At 43.9% G+C, this 18,061-nt stretch overlaps 1 protein-coding gene across 4 annotated transcripts in view; it reads left to right on the plus strand.

Moving 5' to 3' along the window:
* LOC135369978 (neprilysin-1-like) overlaps window positions 1-18,061 on the plus strand; it is a 63,849-nt gene that overhangs the window by 12,666 nt on the left and 33,122 nt on the right. For 3 of the 4 annotated variants that reach the window (XM_064603610.1, XM_064603611.1, XM_064603613.1), the window contains exons 1-2: window positions 10,071-10,250; window positions 15,563-15,675. In XM_064603610.1, coding sequence (XP_064459680.1) covers window positions 10,150-10,250; window positions 15,563-15,675 — 214 coding nt within the window. In that variant the 5' untranslated portion in view covers window positions 10,071-10,149. Of the gene's footprint in view, window positions 1-10,070; window positions 10,251-15,562; window positions 15,676-18,061 lie in introns of those variants that run through there. The other variant, XM_064603612.1, reaches the window with a different exon arrangement.

An 18,061-nucleotide genomic window follows, 5' to 3' on the forward strand; every position in this document is an offset into this window, starting at 1 on the left:
GAAGAAGTCGCTACAGAATGATGTTCCAAAAGGAACACACTAGCTGTAAAAGGGGGATGCCAAGGGTCCTCCTTAACAACAACAGAGTCTGCAGGAACTACCTGCATCTCTGCGCTTGCACACATCAGAAGGTCGAGGGTGTTGCCAGCAGGGTTCTTGATAAAGTTGATCTGATTTAAACCAGTGACGCTCAGGAAGGCAAAGAGTGCTTCAACATATCCTGTGTGTACAATCCAGCGAGGGCAATCCGGATTCCAATCCACATTTGGCACATTAAAGTCTCCAAAGATCATGACTCGATCTACATCAACATCTAATTTACTACTGAGGCCTTCAAAAACATTAGTAAAATGTGAAAGAGACTCTCGGGGCGCGAAGTAGTACGTTCCTATAAGCAGACTTGGCTGATTCTTCAGTTTGATTTCGACCCATACACCTTCGTCCTCTACTTCCAAGTCGTACCTTCTGTACGAAGGAAACTCATTTTTAATTGCTATGAGAGCACCTCCTCCAAATTGGGTCCCGGTGTTGTCATAGTTTCTGTCCCTTCGATAGACGTTATAATTGTCCGGAAAGCACTCGCTGTTACCAATGCCCGGATGCAGCCACGTTTCCGTGAAGCAGAATACGTCGTGGACAGACAGACAAACATTCGCAAAGCAATCGTTCAATTTTGTCCTAAGGCCACGTACATTTTGGTAGTATATGCTTAATTCTCTTGTCATTAGCGTTCTTCGGTTGGTAGTACCTTCTCATCATTCAAACTGCCAAAGAATGGTTTAAATATGCATCCATCGGGCCACACATTCGGTTGGTTGATGAAATCAAACACGTCAGCCTCAACCGAAACGTGAAAGGAGGCATAGGAATCATATCTTGTTTTCAGCTTCCTCACAACCACAGGTTTATCATTTATCACTGTTGATAGCAAATCTTTCACTTGACTTGGCAGTGTTTCAGGTGCAAGCCTGGACACGAACATTGCCTTTTTTTGTTCACGCTTAGGAGCACTTCGCACTGTGCAGTTCTTATTTATTCCATCTTCTGCTTTTCTGCGGCGTCTGTTTTGCACTAGCGTATATCCTTCATCATCAACCTGAAGGTTATGCTTCTTACCTTGATGTGTGACAGATGCTTCACTACTCCGTTTGCCAGGAAGATGAATTTTGTTTTGCCTAGTAGTTGTTATCTCCGTTGTCGAGGTACGCTGAGCATTTTGCTTAGCTGTTGTTATCTCCTTTGTCGAGGTACACAGAACGGGGCCACTCGCTGACGCAACGACTTCAGCAAACTTTGGCGCTTTCTGCAGGGCAACGATACCGTGCCCTGTGTCACCCGCAGCATTCAAGTCACTTTGTTGATCAAAAATCCTAAGTAGTCGACTCTGATCTCTCGAAAGCAAATCAACCTTTTGCAACAGCATCATCAATAAACTATGCGTATCGATGCTGAAGTCAGTCTGCGTGCAGCTATCAGAAAATGTCGTGGGCGTACCTTCGTGAACAGGGGTTTCGCCATCTTTGTTAAGCCTATCACATGTTGAATCGTCTCCCTTGCGATGCCTTGAGCAACCGGCGCATTTGAAGGTACTAAAGCCAGACTGCATCAGGAAATCGTACTCGGCTTCTCCCACATCGACACATTCACAATGGAAGCTGCGTCCGCAGCCTCCAGAACAGTAGATGAATCTCTGACGACTTTGAATGGGCTCGGAGCATTTTTCACATGTGTTCCTTCCACCCGCCATCTTGAAAAAAAAAAAAAAAAAAAAAGGTCCCTGGTTCTATGGTCCCTGTTCCTCGCAAATCAATTCGTGGTCCTTCTGCGTGGTCTTTCCGTGTTTTTTGTCCGAGTTCGTTCACACCTGTCTCCTATCTCGCGAATTATATGCTCGCATACTTGAGCCACTTTTCAGCTGGTGATATTTTTAATTATGACATTCGTAGGTTTTGTAACGCCGTTATATATAATCTTTACACTTGATTCTTGGTAACTGTTTTCATACTTTCGTGATCATTTTCCGTGTTTTTATAAGTGCACCATTATAAAGGCTCTGCTGTTCGTGGGCACTAAAAATAAATACTGAAATGTATGGACGTGCTTCTTATAATTTGCAGTGGCGTATTGCAACAATTGTTTACACAAGTGTTGCACAATGAGCGACACTATGAGGTTCTGGTAGATGCAATAGGCGAGTCTTTGTAGATGGGAAGATGTTCACTATAATGGTTCCGGAAACATGATAAGCCAAGCAAGCGTACTTCCAAGTGCAACTGAGATCACGTTCTTGATCTTTGATGTGACACCTTACTTTATCATGCTTTCTTTATTACTACTTACTATATCATGCTTACTTTATTTGCTTTCGCACAAATTTCGCACATTTGCTTTCGCTTTCGCCTGCGATCTACTTTGGCTTCCTAATATTATGCAATGCCTAAATAGCGTATATAGCTGCCTGTAGCTATATAGCTCTATATAGCTCTATATAATGCCTATAGCTAATATACGCAATGCGCGCAACATGGGTCAAGTGTTTTCATGAAACCAGAAGTGATCCGATCTGGTGTTCTTTTTTTTTTTTCCGATGGGAATAAGTGTTCCATTCAGTACGTCGTACTGAAAGTCACACGTGGTCCTGAAGAAACATAAGCCTGAATACCGAGGAAAGCAAAATACGTTTCTAACGAGTGTCGCGATTGGCAAGATACAAAACCCTCAAGAAACTTGGGCGTCGCGCTCTGACGTCAGAGAAGCACCGGCCAGTCCTATTGGTTCTTATGATCACGTGACCCCTTGGGTGCCTCTAGCATTGTGATGTCACAGCCTGACAAGCAAAACTTGCGAACGCGAGCTTTTTCCTAGCTCATCTTTTTTCTTTTTTTCACCCACAAACGCGTTTTGGAGTAGCCACTTCTGACTGAGTAGGTACTAATCACTCCATATTTTTCGTTCTTTTTCCAATCCAGTCTTTTTTGCATTTATCCCGCATAACTTAGTGCCAAGTGTCACAAGTCTCTCACCTCCAGTACACCGCGTCTGTCCCAACCTGCTGTATACCTTTCCAAACTCCGTTTCCTCATTGAAAGAATGTATAGTAAGGAGGGCGAGTTGGAGCTATTATTCCCGGGCTCAGAAGCGAAGGTGATTATTGCTTCGAAACCCCGTGTGGAGTTTATATGAAGGGAATGTACGGCCGAGAAGATGCTTAGAATGCTTTCGAGAGCGCCGGGCCATAGAAAATCACTGCGTGCGAGGAGAAAGCCCATTTATTCAAGTTTCTTCGATATGGGGGTGATTTGCAAAGGGAAATGAAAGAAGGTATAATGAAGAAAGGGATGTCTGTTAAAGGAAGGTCTCTATTTAATGATGCTCCAACGAACATATACCGCCGTTCGCGTGCTGCCATACTGGATCTAAATAATTTTGTTTCTTCGTTCAGTGTCGAAGCTACGAGAATACCGCTCTTTCAATTTCCTTTTTATGTCTTATTTTTCTGAGCTGTTTTATTTTTTTTTATTTACGCTACTTCATTGTGTACGAATATAAACGAGGAGACTCGTAACTTTCAGTGATGATAGCCATTAAGGAACGGCGCGCTGTAGTTCACTGTGACTTCCGTTTATCTCTAGAAGTTGTTCTGTTGGGAATTAATTTCGAATTTTTACAGACGAATTGAAACACGAGATTCGTCTGTTCGCCTCCGTTCGTGCGATCCTTGATCGAATGTTTCGGTTGTATAACGCACAGGTACATCGTCTAGTGCAACGAAATGTTTGTAAGATGACGTCGGCTAAGGATGCATGCTCTCCCCCTCTCCCATCTCTCTCTCTCTCTCTTCCCTTCCAGCTGTACTCTTTCCCTCTGTGCACCTCCATAGATGACCCGCACCCCTACGTCATTGATGACATTTCGACGCCGCGCAAAGCATACTGGTGGGCTCATATCAGCCTTATCAGCCTTTTCGCCCTATCAGACGACGCGTTCTTCCCGCTTCTTGCCCATCACAGTGCACACACACATAAAGATACGATGATGAGATGATGGTGATGATGGGGCTGATGCATCACAGCAAAACATAACCTGGAACCGGTCTTCTCGAGACGTCACATGTTTGTTAACACACAGAACCGTCTACACACTGTTTAAAACAGGTGGTGATGTGGTGACAAAAACCGGCTTTGAATTATATCTTTTTTTTTTCCGGTTTGTTCAAATCATGGGGGAGGCGCTTATCCGAGACATGCATAATGTGTCCCAGATAAGCACCTCCTCCCATTTTCAACAAATCAGGACACAGAATACGGTATCATTCGGAATGTGCTGTGCAGTGAAGCTCTGTTTTAACAGTGTAGGCCGCTCCCCACCACATGTGCTGCGCCGTGATGACGGACCTTTAAAAATAACGCTCACTCTCAATGCCACAATGTCCACCTCCATGCGCGGATTCTACACTCTTAAAAATGAACTTCACCGCATAGCACGCTCCTAGCCAACCCTAATCTCGAATGGTATCGTTATCTGCCCTGATTTGTTGAAAACGGGAGGCGTACGCCTTTTTTGTGACACTTATGCTGTTCATAATTGTCACAAAAAAGGCGTACGCCTACCGTTTTCAACCAATCAGGGCAGATAACGATATCATTCGAGATTATGGTTGGCTAGGATCGTGCTATGCGGTGAAGTTCATTTTTAAGAGTGTACGCTGTCGTGGTTGGCTGTCAGGCCTATCTCCATACCACTGCCGAATTTTAGAATGCAGAACTCCGTCCGTCCGTTACGAATGCGTTACAGAATAGAAAGTGCTCTACGGCATTGTCTTTACGCTATTGATAGTTAAACCTAGTTATAGTAGAATCGGTATAATTTAAGTGGTGCGGTAACGCCATTACTGCATGCTGGCAGTTATGCACCGGTCGTATTATATCCCTGTCGGACGGGCGCACATACGGCCTTAACGGTTACGGCCTTAAGTGCATGCGGTCATTAAATTCTTGCCAAGACGGTCAGTCGTACGGCCTTCGCGACAAAACTGGGTTGTAAGGGCAACGGAGCTCCCCGCAAGACAGTTTACGGCGTTTTCCCGACACTGTCGAAGTCTCGTTACCGCAAACGCCATGAACAAGATGGCGCGGATTTCCTTCAAATTCGAAATAAAATGTTCTGAGAACTTTTTTTGTGCTCAACGCCTTGAGTTTTTCTGGTGAATATTTGCACTTTGCTTCTCATTATATCTCGTCAGTTCGTAGTGATACCCTCGAACCACTGCACTCCGTATCGTCTGCATCCAAAATTGTGCGCGCGCAACAAAGCATCAAAAATTGCTTCAAAACAAATATCGTTTGCTGTTTTTCATATTGGCTAAGTGCAAACCAAACCGAGTACTCACAGTCAGGAGAAATGTCATTTAACTACATCTCGTTCAACGTTCGCAGATGTGTTTATCGGTGTAGACATCACCGGAAAAACGCTTTCACGTATACGGTCTGGCAGCCTCCTATAGGGTTTAAGGCCATATTTCGACTACGGCCTTTTCTTAATACCGTTGCCTTAAAGGCCTTATGTGTGCCCATCTGACAGAAGTATATTATTCTCAAGATATAAGGAGACATAATTAAGGGCAGTAACGCCGATGCAATACAGTGATTAAGATACCGTGGTCATTCTCGCGTTGAAATGTCCAATCATGAAGCAAGTCATAGATAGACGCGGTTATATATCCGCGGATATCCGCACGTGGTCCGCGGATAGAAATATAACGTTTTGAAATCCGCGCGGATCAAGTGCGTCGCCCCCAACGTTTTAAATTCGTTTTATGGAGCGAAACACGATTATCCAATTCTTTCTAAGTTCCCAATCCTATTACAGATATTGAAGCCCCCCGATCGACGCCCTGAGGCTTCGATCTTGTACGCGTCGCGGCAACGGGGCACCTTTACGGACATACATTTCTGAAAGAACAAAACAACTGACGAGATCGAGCTTCGATTATTTGGAGAGCCACGAAGGTCTCCATGAAGCTTTCATATTGTATTGCATATGCGTTCTGTTTGTAGTGTACCACTGCCTAGGTATGCGCTGTTAGTGGGCACGTATAAATAAATAAATAAATAAAATAAATAAATTACTCATTAGAATGGCACCATCAAGCGCTACCCGTAGTATTCATATTGTGTACGAAATTCGCGTGTGTTGAAAAAAAAAATACCAGTTTTCCTCCCAAAATATCGCCGCTAAATTTCTTACGTTAAAAGATTTGTATCCTCGACTACTTTAGCGGAGCTCTCGCGGAACATTTAGCGCGGCGCAAGTTCCCTTTGAGGCGAGTTTGGGTACCCAAGGTATTTTCCAAAAATAGCGTGCGTCCCCCCAAACCCAAAACACAGATTAGATTCCGACTTTTCCGAGCATGCGCAGTGAGAGACCCCAATGCGCTTGAGTGATGATGATGATGATGATGATTGACTCTCATTTCCCTATTCTCCCCCTCTCTCCCCTTATTCTAAGGCTCTCTATTTATTGTGCTTAAGTAATGTTTGCAGCAGACCAACTACTCCAGCTACCACAGCTTGTTCCATTATTATTTATTGTGATTTGCATACGCTCTCTAAGGGACCTTTTATCACATACGCGTGGTATCCTAGCGGCTCTCCAGCGAACCACGCTCGGCGCGCGCCAAAACAAATCCACGTGGGTGGTAGCACAAAAGACCAACACCGGTTCGGAGTGGGACCGACGAGCTCGCGCCGTTCGTGCGGTCTCCCCACTGGTCCCCATTTCTGTCGTCCCCATACTGCGCCATCTAGTGGAGACGGAGATAACCCTGTCCGGCGCCTCAAGGTCATGCGCATGTGCATAAGCCGTTGTGAAAAAAGGTCCATTGCGACGACAATCGTGGCTGATGAATTATGAGGTTGAAAGATCGTCATCTAACGTGTTCAGCCACTCCCACAGTATTGATTCATCATGAAGAAGACAGCTTCAGAAACATTGTAACCTCTCGAGATTGCGACCTTGTACGTTACACTACAGTCAAACTCCTTTACAACGAAACTCAGGGGACAGCAAAAAAAATTCGCAGTAAAGGTATTTTCGTTAAAAAGGATGTCCATTATTGGACCTATAGGGCTACAGCGGGACCGCAAAAAAATTTTGCTGCAGTGCTATTTTCGTTAAAAAGGTGTTCGCTATAAAGGAGTTTGACTGTATATAGTTTCTCTCTCTCTCGTGCTTTCGACATCCTGGGCGTGCCACTGGGCAAGACAGATCTATCTCTTTCACGGCCAGTACATCTGACACTGAAAGTGCTATAAAGAATGAGATACTACACTTCCCGCAATTCCCCCCCCCCCTTTTTTTTCTATCTCGTACTAACCGTCCGTAAGAAAATCATCCCTTCGGCGAGCGAAGAATGTCGTTTATCAAGAGCATCTTTTTTCCGCACAAAAACAAAAAAGAAAAACACGGAGATGTAAGCGAGTGTCAGATCTCGAGTTTCTTTTTTTTTTCTTTTTTTTTTTGTATATATATATATCCCATTGTCCTGTACATTGGTCCTGAATCAGGAGGAAAGAGGGGCTTTCAGCTACACAGTCGGACCCTTTTGTGAGGCACAGAGTGTGATTTGGAAGCACAAAGGGGGTGACATTGCGTGTGTTTCTTCCTCAAGGTCGACTAGAGTCGCGTACGAAGTCCCCTGCGCGCGGCCCATTTTGAAGATGAAACTAATGCTGTATGTAATGCAAAACTGCAGAGGCTGGATCGACAATTATAACGAACACCTAATCTAACGTTGTGGTGGATGAGGCAATTAAATGTAGAAGGACAAACGCAGCATAAGCCTCACAACACCCACACTCTTAGAAATGAACTTCACCGCATCGCACGCTCCTAGCCAACCATAATCTCGAATGATATCGTTATCTTCCCTGATTTGTTGAAAACGTGGGGCGGAGTCTATTTTGTGTCTGTTCATAAGTGTCACAAAAAAGGCGTACGCCTCCCGTTTTCAGCAAATCAGGGAAGATAACGACATCATTATGAACAGCATAAGTGTCACAAAATAGACTCCGCCCCACGTTTTCAACAAATCAGGGACGAGAACGTTGTCATTCGGAATGATGGTTGGCTAGGAGCGTGCTATGTGGTGAAACTCATTTTTTAAGAGTGCAGTTGCATATTTCAATTAGATGATGATGATTGAATTGATTGATAAGGCACCATCAGTTGGGATTCAAACCCAAATCGAATCTTCGAATCTCACTGCTGGTTCCTTTTTCTTCGACCGCCACCATTCGATTGAACACATCGCTGTTTATCCAGCACATGAAACGATTGCTGTTCTACTTGGTTTGTTCGACCAGCAATGAGGGAGGTGCGTGGGTTCGACTGCCTCGTTAACTTTTCGCAAGCAATTGTCCTTGGACAATTGTTTTTCAAACTACAGAAGTCGTCTATTTCATTTTCGTCTCGCGTTGGAAATCTTTTCGCTGTTTTCCGCATGCCCTTCTCTCCCATTGGCACCGGGAAAGGAGAGACATTGGTACCCATGGTACCCCTGCTTTTCTTATGCTATCTTCTTATCCCTTTCTCCACCCAGTGAAAGGCAGCCCCGTCTATTCGAACAGGTCCGAACGTGCTATACCTCAACACGGGATCAATAATCAACATAATGAATAATCAACATAATCAATAATCAACACGGGATCATCACGTTACAACTGATTCGAGGCAGATTTTTCCTTTTTCCAAACTCGCTTTTTCCTTTTTCGTGTCGTCGCTTCAATCTCACCAGAATTCATCCTCTCATATTAACCACTGTGAAGTGGGGTAGGGTCCTGTGGCTACCACGGGGAAACATCCCATGTCATCATCACTTCTTCATTTATTGTTGTTGTTGTTGTTGTTGTCCAAACTCGCCAAACTGGCAAAGTTTAGAGGGCCAACCACAGTGTGACCACGTGACTAAATATTTACCTCCAATGGTACGTCACACTAAATCTATCGCATTTACAATGCTCCAAAAGTGGAGCCAATTTTTTTATTTGCCATTTACGCGCGCAAACGTGCAAAGTTTTGTGAAGTGAACTTTTTTGAAAGCAACCTGACTAACAAAGCCGCAGAGACGACACTCTGGATCTGCGCGGGAGTCGCCATTGTCCTTGGCTGTTCCGCTTGGATACCGCTTAGAGAATTATATGCCGTACATCTACACGGAACAATGACCAGTTCAGCTTTCAAATTGAAATATATGGTCTGCCTGGAGTCTTGTGTAATGCGATCAAGGTTTAATGCGATACACGAGCTGACTCGCCGTGAAAGCACGTCTCCCGAGCCTCAATTGAGAAGATGTTGATACAGAAACGCCGGATTACTAAAAAAGAAAAAAGAAAAATATAAAAAAAAACAGAAGACGACATCCTGGCCTCGGTGGGTGAGTTGGTAACGTTTCTCAAGGTTGCGTGCTGATTGAAGATGTCAGAAATTTGCTGCAAGGTTGCAAAATCCTTAGATCTGTCATACTCCGTATGCTACACTTATACAGACCTTATAACGACAGAATTATCGTATATCCACATTGACACAAAAAGGCGTACGCCCCCCCTCCCCCACTTCTCTGTTCGAATCAGAAGCGATAAACCTATATCAGTCGTGGCAATGGTGGTTGGCGCACAGCGTGCTATGCGGTGAAGTTCTGCTTTTTATGTCGGCACACAGTTCCCTCAGAAGTCGGCCCAGGACGCACATTCCCACAAGGCGTTAGTCGTGACGTGTCCCAACCTCTGTGAGGCCGACAAGGGCGAGCCCTTTCACCACCACCACCACCACCACCACCACCACCACCACCTCTGTTTTAAGAGTGTGGAGTCGATTCAGGACGCACGTGACCGTTTACGTGACCCTTTCAGTGTTTGGCGACCTTACTCTGCTTTTTAACGAGCGAGTGTTTGATGTCATATACGAGGGATCGACTGTCACTGCAGCTGACATTTTCACGACGGATCACTCGGTCATGCACCAGAAAGCCACGGTGCACTCTGTACCGTACAGGAACAGATGCAGAACTGTGCTAGAGGTGCTCAAGACAGAGAAAGAGGTTCGACGGTACTAACAGTGCTACCGGCTGCGTCTTCGCGCAAACCAGCACCCATGCATCGCTTGCGAGTGCCAGATGACTGGTTCAGCTGGCGGTATCGTGTCGCTCCCAGGGCATTGGGCAGTGGATGTACCTGCGGAGAATCGTTTCGAAGGTGTGTCACGATTTATTTTTATAAAAAAATCGTATTGTTGACTCTATGAGATGAGCGACAGAAGATTGTGTATACTCATCTTCCTAAACTGTCCCTAACCATTTATCCCGCTTGTTACCCCACTTGTTACCTTACCTTTCTTCTTACCTTTTCTTTTTATTTACTTATTATTATTTCTTATTTCTGGAATAGCAAGACGACCTTTCCCCCGTTTTTTCTTTTTTTTTTCTTTTCGTCTAATAAATATATCCCCCCCCCCCCACTTGTTATTCGAATCTTGCCTATTTCTATTCTTGAGTCAACAACTGAGACAAGTTCTAAAACAATCGTATTCTGAAATAATTCATTAGGTTAAATATAATGACTCCAACGTTGTTCTTCTTCGTTTTTTCTTTACTCACATCACATCACATCACATCTTCTTCGTTTTTTTTTTTTTTTTAAATCGCGTATTACGCCACAAAGTCGCTGGTGTCGCATGCGGCCGGGCATTCGAAGCGTCAACCTTTGCGCAGCGCACCAAGGCCCCTGTAGGCGCTAACGTATAGCCTAAACAGATGTTGTGCCTCTGTCACGCGGGAGATTGAATGTCATTTCTAGCTAATGACATCCACATTGAATGTCATTCGTTCGCGCTGCGTAAAGCTACATAGCGGGAAAAGCAACTGTCGTTCACAAACAATGGTAATCACGATATGTATAAAGTAATTGTATGGTAGAAACATTTTCAGCCGTATAACTGTTCGTGGTGATACACAAGTTCCACGCTCAAGAAATGATAGTAATAAAATAATAATAATAATAATAAATATGGCCGGCATGAAACTCAGCCGATGAAGCTCACTGGGAACGAGGATACTTTTTGCGACTTCCGCGAAGTCCCCTTTTTAGCTTCAAAAAGAAATAAACCCGTAAAGAATGTATCGGCCGATAAATTTTAATTCTCTTTCTTTTCTTTTTCTCTTTTCGCGATTTTTTTTTCTTCTCTCTCCTTCATATTGTATATGTCACCATTTATTTTTAATCAGTTTGTTGGTACGTCGCCGGACCCATTGTTGATGTCAAAAGGAATGCTCTGTCGCTTTATGCTGGGTATTTAACTGTTAATTGAGTCAATTTTGAACTGTTAGTTGATTTGTTTGTATCATAGGCATTATATTTCTTCTTTCCATTTTTCTCACTTGGTTATTGTTACAATATTGTTTTCTTTTTTTCTGTACGCTATGATCGTTACTGTATTGTTGCTGTAAAGAGTGAACTTTGGGGGAGGAGCCGGTGTCAAGCCTCATGGGCTTTTTGCTACTCTCCCAACCGCAAGGAAATAAATTGAAATTGAAATATTACTATTTAACGCTGGTATTTTTTACTGCACCACTGTCATCGAGAATACGCATTTCGTGTCAGAGCAAAATCGAAAAACGAGCGTCATTCCCGGGTAACGCCATTATGTGTGGCAACGTACGAATGTCGTCCAATTTCCGGCGTGACACGAAGGGTACATCAGACACACTTTTTTTGCGTAAAATAGTGCTCTCAATCACCATGGGTACCGCGCGTTGACAGTAACCGTCTGTCATAATAAATGGCTCGGTGGTATACATATCCTTGCTTCATACCGCGCCCTCACGGTAGCTTCCCTTTAATTAAAGCTGTCTCCTTCGGGCAGCCATAATTACGGACGGTAATTACACCCAAGCTCCATCAAACCGCAAGGACCCCCTACCTATACCAAAGTTGTTTGACGCCGTGCAAAACAATCAGCTAAAGCCAAGACTTGTCGAGGTCTGCATCCATTACGCGCTGATGTTGCAACAAGAGCTTGTGGCCGGGAATGAAGGGAGGACGGGTTAATGCCGCGCAACTTTGTTAGTAAGGGAAGCTCACACGGTGATGGTTTTATGTTTTCGTTGTTTCTCGTCCGTGCACGGTAGTATTTAGTTTGCGCGCGTGTTGAAATCTTGCCGAAATCCTTGGTGCTGGGAGATGTGCGCAGGAAGTACGCTGAATAAAGCTCCCTTTGCAGTTACCGGTACGAGCACTTTACGGTACACTTTAATGTATGCCGTTCATGGCATCCCGCACGCATTATAATTAGGGCCTGATTTTTTTTTTTTTTTTTTTGTTTAATCACGATTCTGCCCGATTATTCCCTCCGATCCGGGACCAATTCGGGTAAAATCTAATTTCTCACCAAATTCAAACCACGTATTACGTTGTATTATTATTTATTTATTTATTTATTTATTCGTTAATTTTGTTATTCCTTCTTTCTTTCTTTATTGAGAATGTGGAACAGCATACATGGGTTGAAGGGGATATGCCAAAAAGCAGCGGATGGCTGCTTGACTGGGGCATTATCCCGTATATTCATATCCATCCAGTATGGATCCATTATTATGGATATTATTATTATATTATTGGATCCATTATTCATATTCATTATTTTATTTATCTATTATTCATTTAATCACGTATCACGAACACGATATAATAGCAACCTGTGCACACGTCCGATGAAAATATTATCTGAGCGCAACAGTAAACTATGCGAAGCTCATTTAATGTTACCTCACGTGGTGTTTGTGACTATAAATCGAACTTTAAAGGAGCAATGAGGGGACGTTTAACGTGGCTCGAAATCCTGCCATGTCTGTAGGGCTGTCCACCAGGAGTCACTCCATGCAAAATATTTTCGCTCTGTTGTGCGTTATAGCTGTTTTAGAAAAAAAAAAATTAATTAGAATTAATTTAGAAAAAAAAAACGGTCACACGATGCTCTCGTGACGTGGAGAAGTCATTTTTAACACCCCCGTTTTCTTTTTATAAAAGTCCTTCTAAACTTCTTTCTATAAGTCAGCCAGTACGATGCACCGTAAGAATTAATTCACCCCATAGAGTCATAATTATCGCAGAAATTGAATTTAAAGTACGCCGGAAAAAGCGACCGTGCGCATCGGCGGTGGAGAAGCAGTACCAGCCAGTGATCTGCCTGGGACCTCGCGCTGACGCTACAGGGGCCACGCTCGCTGATTGGTCCAGAGAAATTTTGTCTGCTAACTCCGCTGTCGTCTGCTACTGGGCTGTTCGGGGTTCTGAAAAGGCATTGCTGCTGACTCGGTCATGATTCGGCAGCTCCTTCTATCCCCAATTCTCCTGAGGAACTTGCAAAGCTGGTATACGGCGGCAAAGGGACAGGGCGCCGATCCCCACTGACCAGCGAACCAGAACGAGTTGCCCCTGTAACGTCATCGGTGACGTGACATCATACTTCTCCTCCTCGTTACACCCGGAGTGACGAGTTAAGGGTGAACGCGCGGAGCCATGTTTATGTGAGTTTTCTTTTTTTTTTTTCTGGGAAACAAATTGCACGCATCAAAACCTTTCGCGCTATTCGGTAAAATGACTTATACACACTTTCGTCAGATTTATTAATCTGAAAATTTTTTGGATGGCCCTCTGTACTCCTCTAAACTACGGGTCGCTTGCTGGACACGGAGAAAAAAGTAACCCGGTAACGCCCGGTGGCATCAATTGCACCCGAGATCACCCCGAATATCCGATCCCAATTATCCGATTCCCCCTCCCCCCCCCCCCCGAATCGGAACAACATTTAACCCGAAAAGAGAGAGAGAAAAAAGACACCACACGACGACGGCTGCAAAAATACACTAATGCACCCCGTGACTTCTACCGAAAAATAACTAAATAAAACTCGCAACACCCGCGGCGTCGCCTGTGTCATAACGGCACCTATTGTGTTCTCCCTAAAACGTGTATACATATTACGTAATATGTCATTTCTCGAGACCCGGGCTATAAATAAGAGTGTTGTGGTTTATCCAGAATCCCAAGCACGGAGGGGTGTTGGAAAATATTGAGGGGAGGGGGGTCATTATTATAGTTACGTCATTAGAGCTTAACATATCATTACTGACATGTGTCTAAAGCTGAAATCGCAAGGGCACCCCCTGTAGGGGGTACACAAGTGAAAAAGTTAGGGGGGTGTCACTGAACATTTTGGGGGGTTAGGGGGTGTAAGGGGGGTGGGTCTGGATAAATCACTGGTTGTAACTATACACTCCGACGGATGTTCACTAGAAGGTTGGAACGTTGGTGGTTGGGCCGCCATGAAAAAAGTCACGAACGACCAAGTTGACGAAGACTTTTGCCGACGTGCTTATTGCGCGTTTCATGTCTGAGGAAAGTTGTATTCAGTTTTGCGCTCTCACGTACGTATCCCAAGAGCCGCCCTTCGAAGGACCTTCTTCTCGTGAAAGAGAACATTCAATTAGGGTGAGCAGTGTGTCTCTCCCTTTTTAAAAAACTGGCACAATGTGATCGCTGAAACATGCTCTCGGGGAGGATGTTCAGAATTCTCAATGAGCTGCTTTTCAGCGAATGACGAGTTAAAGAAAGGCAGGAAGGAAGGTACTAACTACTAAGGGCGACAAAGTGGGGCCATTAACAAACCTACACTCTTAAAAATGAACTTCACCGCATAGCACGCTCCGAGCCAACCATCATCTCGAATGGTATCGTTATTTGCCCTGATTTGTTGAAAACGGGGGGCGTACGCCATTTCTGTGACACTTATGCTGTTCATAATTGTCACAGAAAAGGCGTACGCCCCGTGTTTTCAACAAATCAGGGCAGATAACGATATCATTCGAGATAATGGTTGGCTAGGAGCGTGCTATGCGGTGAAGTTCATTTTTAAGACTGTAGGAGTGCTTAATAAATTCCTGTTATCATTAAGGCACTCGCAGTAACGGGTCATAATTTAACTGCCCTTCAAACTGGTTTTGTAGGTGCGGGCAGCTACAGGTTTCAGTTCTCAATGAAGTCGGCCCAGGACGCCTACCAATCCCCTTGTCTCCCGCTCCTTCCTAATGTCCACGTCTGTACACCGCTCATAGCCATAGCTGCTTCGCGGTGGAAACAAGAAATAAAATTAAAAAAACTTCGTACGTTACACGAAATGCTGGAACAAAAATAGGGTACAAAGAGAAAGTGTAAAGACTGAAATTTTCTTGAAGAACGATGTACAGTGGTTGAAGAAACGAAAAGAATGTTATACGTAGAAATAAACGTAATAGTAGATGAGGCAATTAAAACATAGAAGGACATACACAACACAAGTTTCAGATGCTACATACTACCGGGGATTCTGGGGGCATCTCTGAGCGGAATTCAGAAGGTATGCGGGTTCGAATCCCACTGCCGTTGCCTTTCCTTCAACTATCGTCATTCAGTAGAAATGATCCCGGATGAATAGTGTGGAAATATTGACGACGATCGTGTTTGATTCACAGCCAGTGCGATTGGTGGGAGCGACGCTCGGGACTGGAACGCGCCCTGGCGGCTTCCTGTGCGTTACTCTTCGTCTCGTGCATCGTACTCTTAGCATTGCATCTCGTCACCACAGGTGAGTCACGGTGAACGATGGAGACTCTTAAAGTAGGGTACCCAGGCCATATGCAGCTCCAAACAAATAGGGGGTCCGTCACTGTGCAAACAGTGTTTTTGTGCAATGCGCAGTGTTTAGGATACCGCAATGTGTAGGGTAGGAAAAGCGCAAAAGCGTTTTCGGTATCCTCTTTTAAAACACTCTAATTTGTTGCGAGGATTTTCGGTTGACTTTCAAGTCTGGTGGGAGTTAAACTGCTTCCCCCCAAATTTTCGTGCCCATTTTAAGCCGTCTGCCATCTGAGGTTTTTGTATAACCCTTGCCCACTTTCTCCCTTTCTCTTTTTTTCGTGAGTTGAACGTGTATAAAGCCTCGCTGTACCATGTATTTTGTTACCTGAAGAAGTACAGACTACTGCACGAAAGTTTCGTAATGAAGTTCGTAATGCTTCTAACCGGTTAATCGTCATTCTGGTGGTAGTGTAAAATCACGAGATAACGCCGATAATTGCTCACGTGCTCGGGAGCTTTCGGCTTCAAAGGCAAGGTCACGTAATTACACATTACTTAAGTGATTACTGAATTTGGGAAGATTTTGAGAATTCGTGAAATAGAAATGCCTTTGATGTTGGGACGCCAAAGGATTATACCTGTTCAGAATATTTTATTAACATAATTATCTAATTACACAAATAACTGCTCAGATTACACTTTGCTTTTAACTAACGCAATAACAACGTAGATGTTCTGCGTGCAAACTATCGTTACAAGTCCCTGCCCTGCTTCTGGTGTTTCCTCCTCGAGACGGTCAAAAATAATTTCTTTTGCCGACACTCCCGTCATTATTCGGGAAGATGTAGCGGATGACGTTGTTGCCCGCACAGATCGTGGGAGGCTCTATAGATTTTATTAATTTACTTAATTGAATAATATTGGCTCCTTGCGGGAATAGAACCCGCGCTGTTGCATTATTATGAACGAGAATTGTATGCCTTCCTGTAAAGGGTGCTTTGCCACGCGTAGTGTAAGCATGTGGTGAAGCCCACTTCCTGTTGTCGTTAATGTGGCATTTATTTATTTATAATGCTTCTGGCGATTACCATAGAAGGAGGGGCAAATACAACACGTTCAACATTAGTACAATTACAATGGAGATGGAAAGAGAGAAAAAAAATGATAAAGAAAAAGAAAGCACGAGAAAGCGAAACCAGTCATTCATCCTGACCAGCCAACACACTTAGAAATGAACTTCACCGCATAGCACGCTATTAGCCAACCATAATCTCGAATGATATCGTTATCTACCCTGATTTGTTGAAAACGGGAGGCGTACGCCTTTTTTGTGACAATTATGAACGGCATAAGTGTCACAAAAAAGGCGTACGCCTACCGTTTTGAACAAATCAAGGCACATAGCGATATCATACGAGATGATGGTTGGCTAGGAGCGTGCTATGTGGTGAAGTTCATTTTTAAGAGTGAAGTAAGCAAAAATGGCTGCATTAAAGTGAAGACAAAGTGTCACACGCGATGACTTCTGGTGGCAGATAATCCCAATCACGGATACAAAGAGGAAGAAAAAAAAGAGTGCTTAAAACAATTTGTTTGAGATCTAAATTGTTCTACATACTTAGGGTGCTTAAAACGCGCTTTGCGTTCAGCAAATGTGATGTAATCATCCCGTTGAATACATGTTTGGTTGTGAAGAGTAGACCAGAATAACTTAAGGCGATAAAGGCTATCCCTGATTGCAAGAGTGGGAAGGCCAGTCTGATGCAGAAGCCCCGAGACAGACACTCCATAAGAGTAATTGTTAAATACGAAGCGAATGGCTCTCCTCTGAATCTGCTCCGGCCTCTGCATGGTGGTAGCCGTCTCAGGGAACCAAACTACTGAGGCATTACTCTAATACTAATCGAACCAATGTTCCATAAGCAGTCAACTTGGTATCAGCGTCTGCGTCTCGCAAAGTCCTTCTCACTGTCTGAATTTGTTTATCCAATCGAAGATTATCCCGAAATATATGTCCTAAATACTTGCGTTCTTTAACGGAGGTTAGTACTGATTCAGTAGCCCTGTAATCATAGCCGAGGCGAGATTGCTTGCTAGTTATACTCATTTTCACGTTCTTGTCACCTTTAATGGACATCTGCCATCCGCTGCACCATGTAGTAATCATACATAAAGATTCTTGGAGATTCCCTTGATCTGATTGCGAAGAAACTTCGGAATAAAGAATACAATCGTGAGCGAAAAGTTTGACATTGACACTAGTAATACTCAGTTATGTCACTGATAAAAATAAGAAACAATAGGGATCCGAGAACTGACAACTGCGGAACCACACTCTTAAAAATGAACTTCACCACATAGCACGCTCCTAGCCAACCATCACCCCGAATGAC

Source organism: Ornithodoros turicata, chromosome 10 (genome assembly GCF_037126465.1).
Source record: "Ornithodoros turicata isolate Travis chromosome 10, ASM3712646v1, whole genome shotgun sequence".
In the NCBI taxonomy this organism is placed as follows: domain Eukaryota; kingdom Metazoa; phylum Arthropoda; class Arachnida; order Ixodida; family Argasidae; genus Ornithodoros; species Ornithodoros turicata.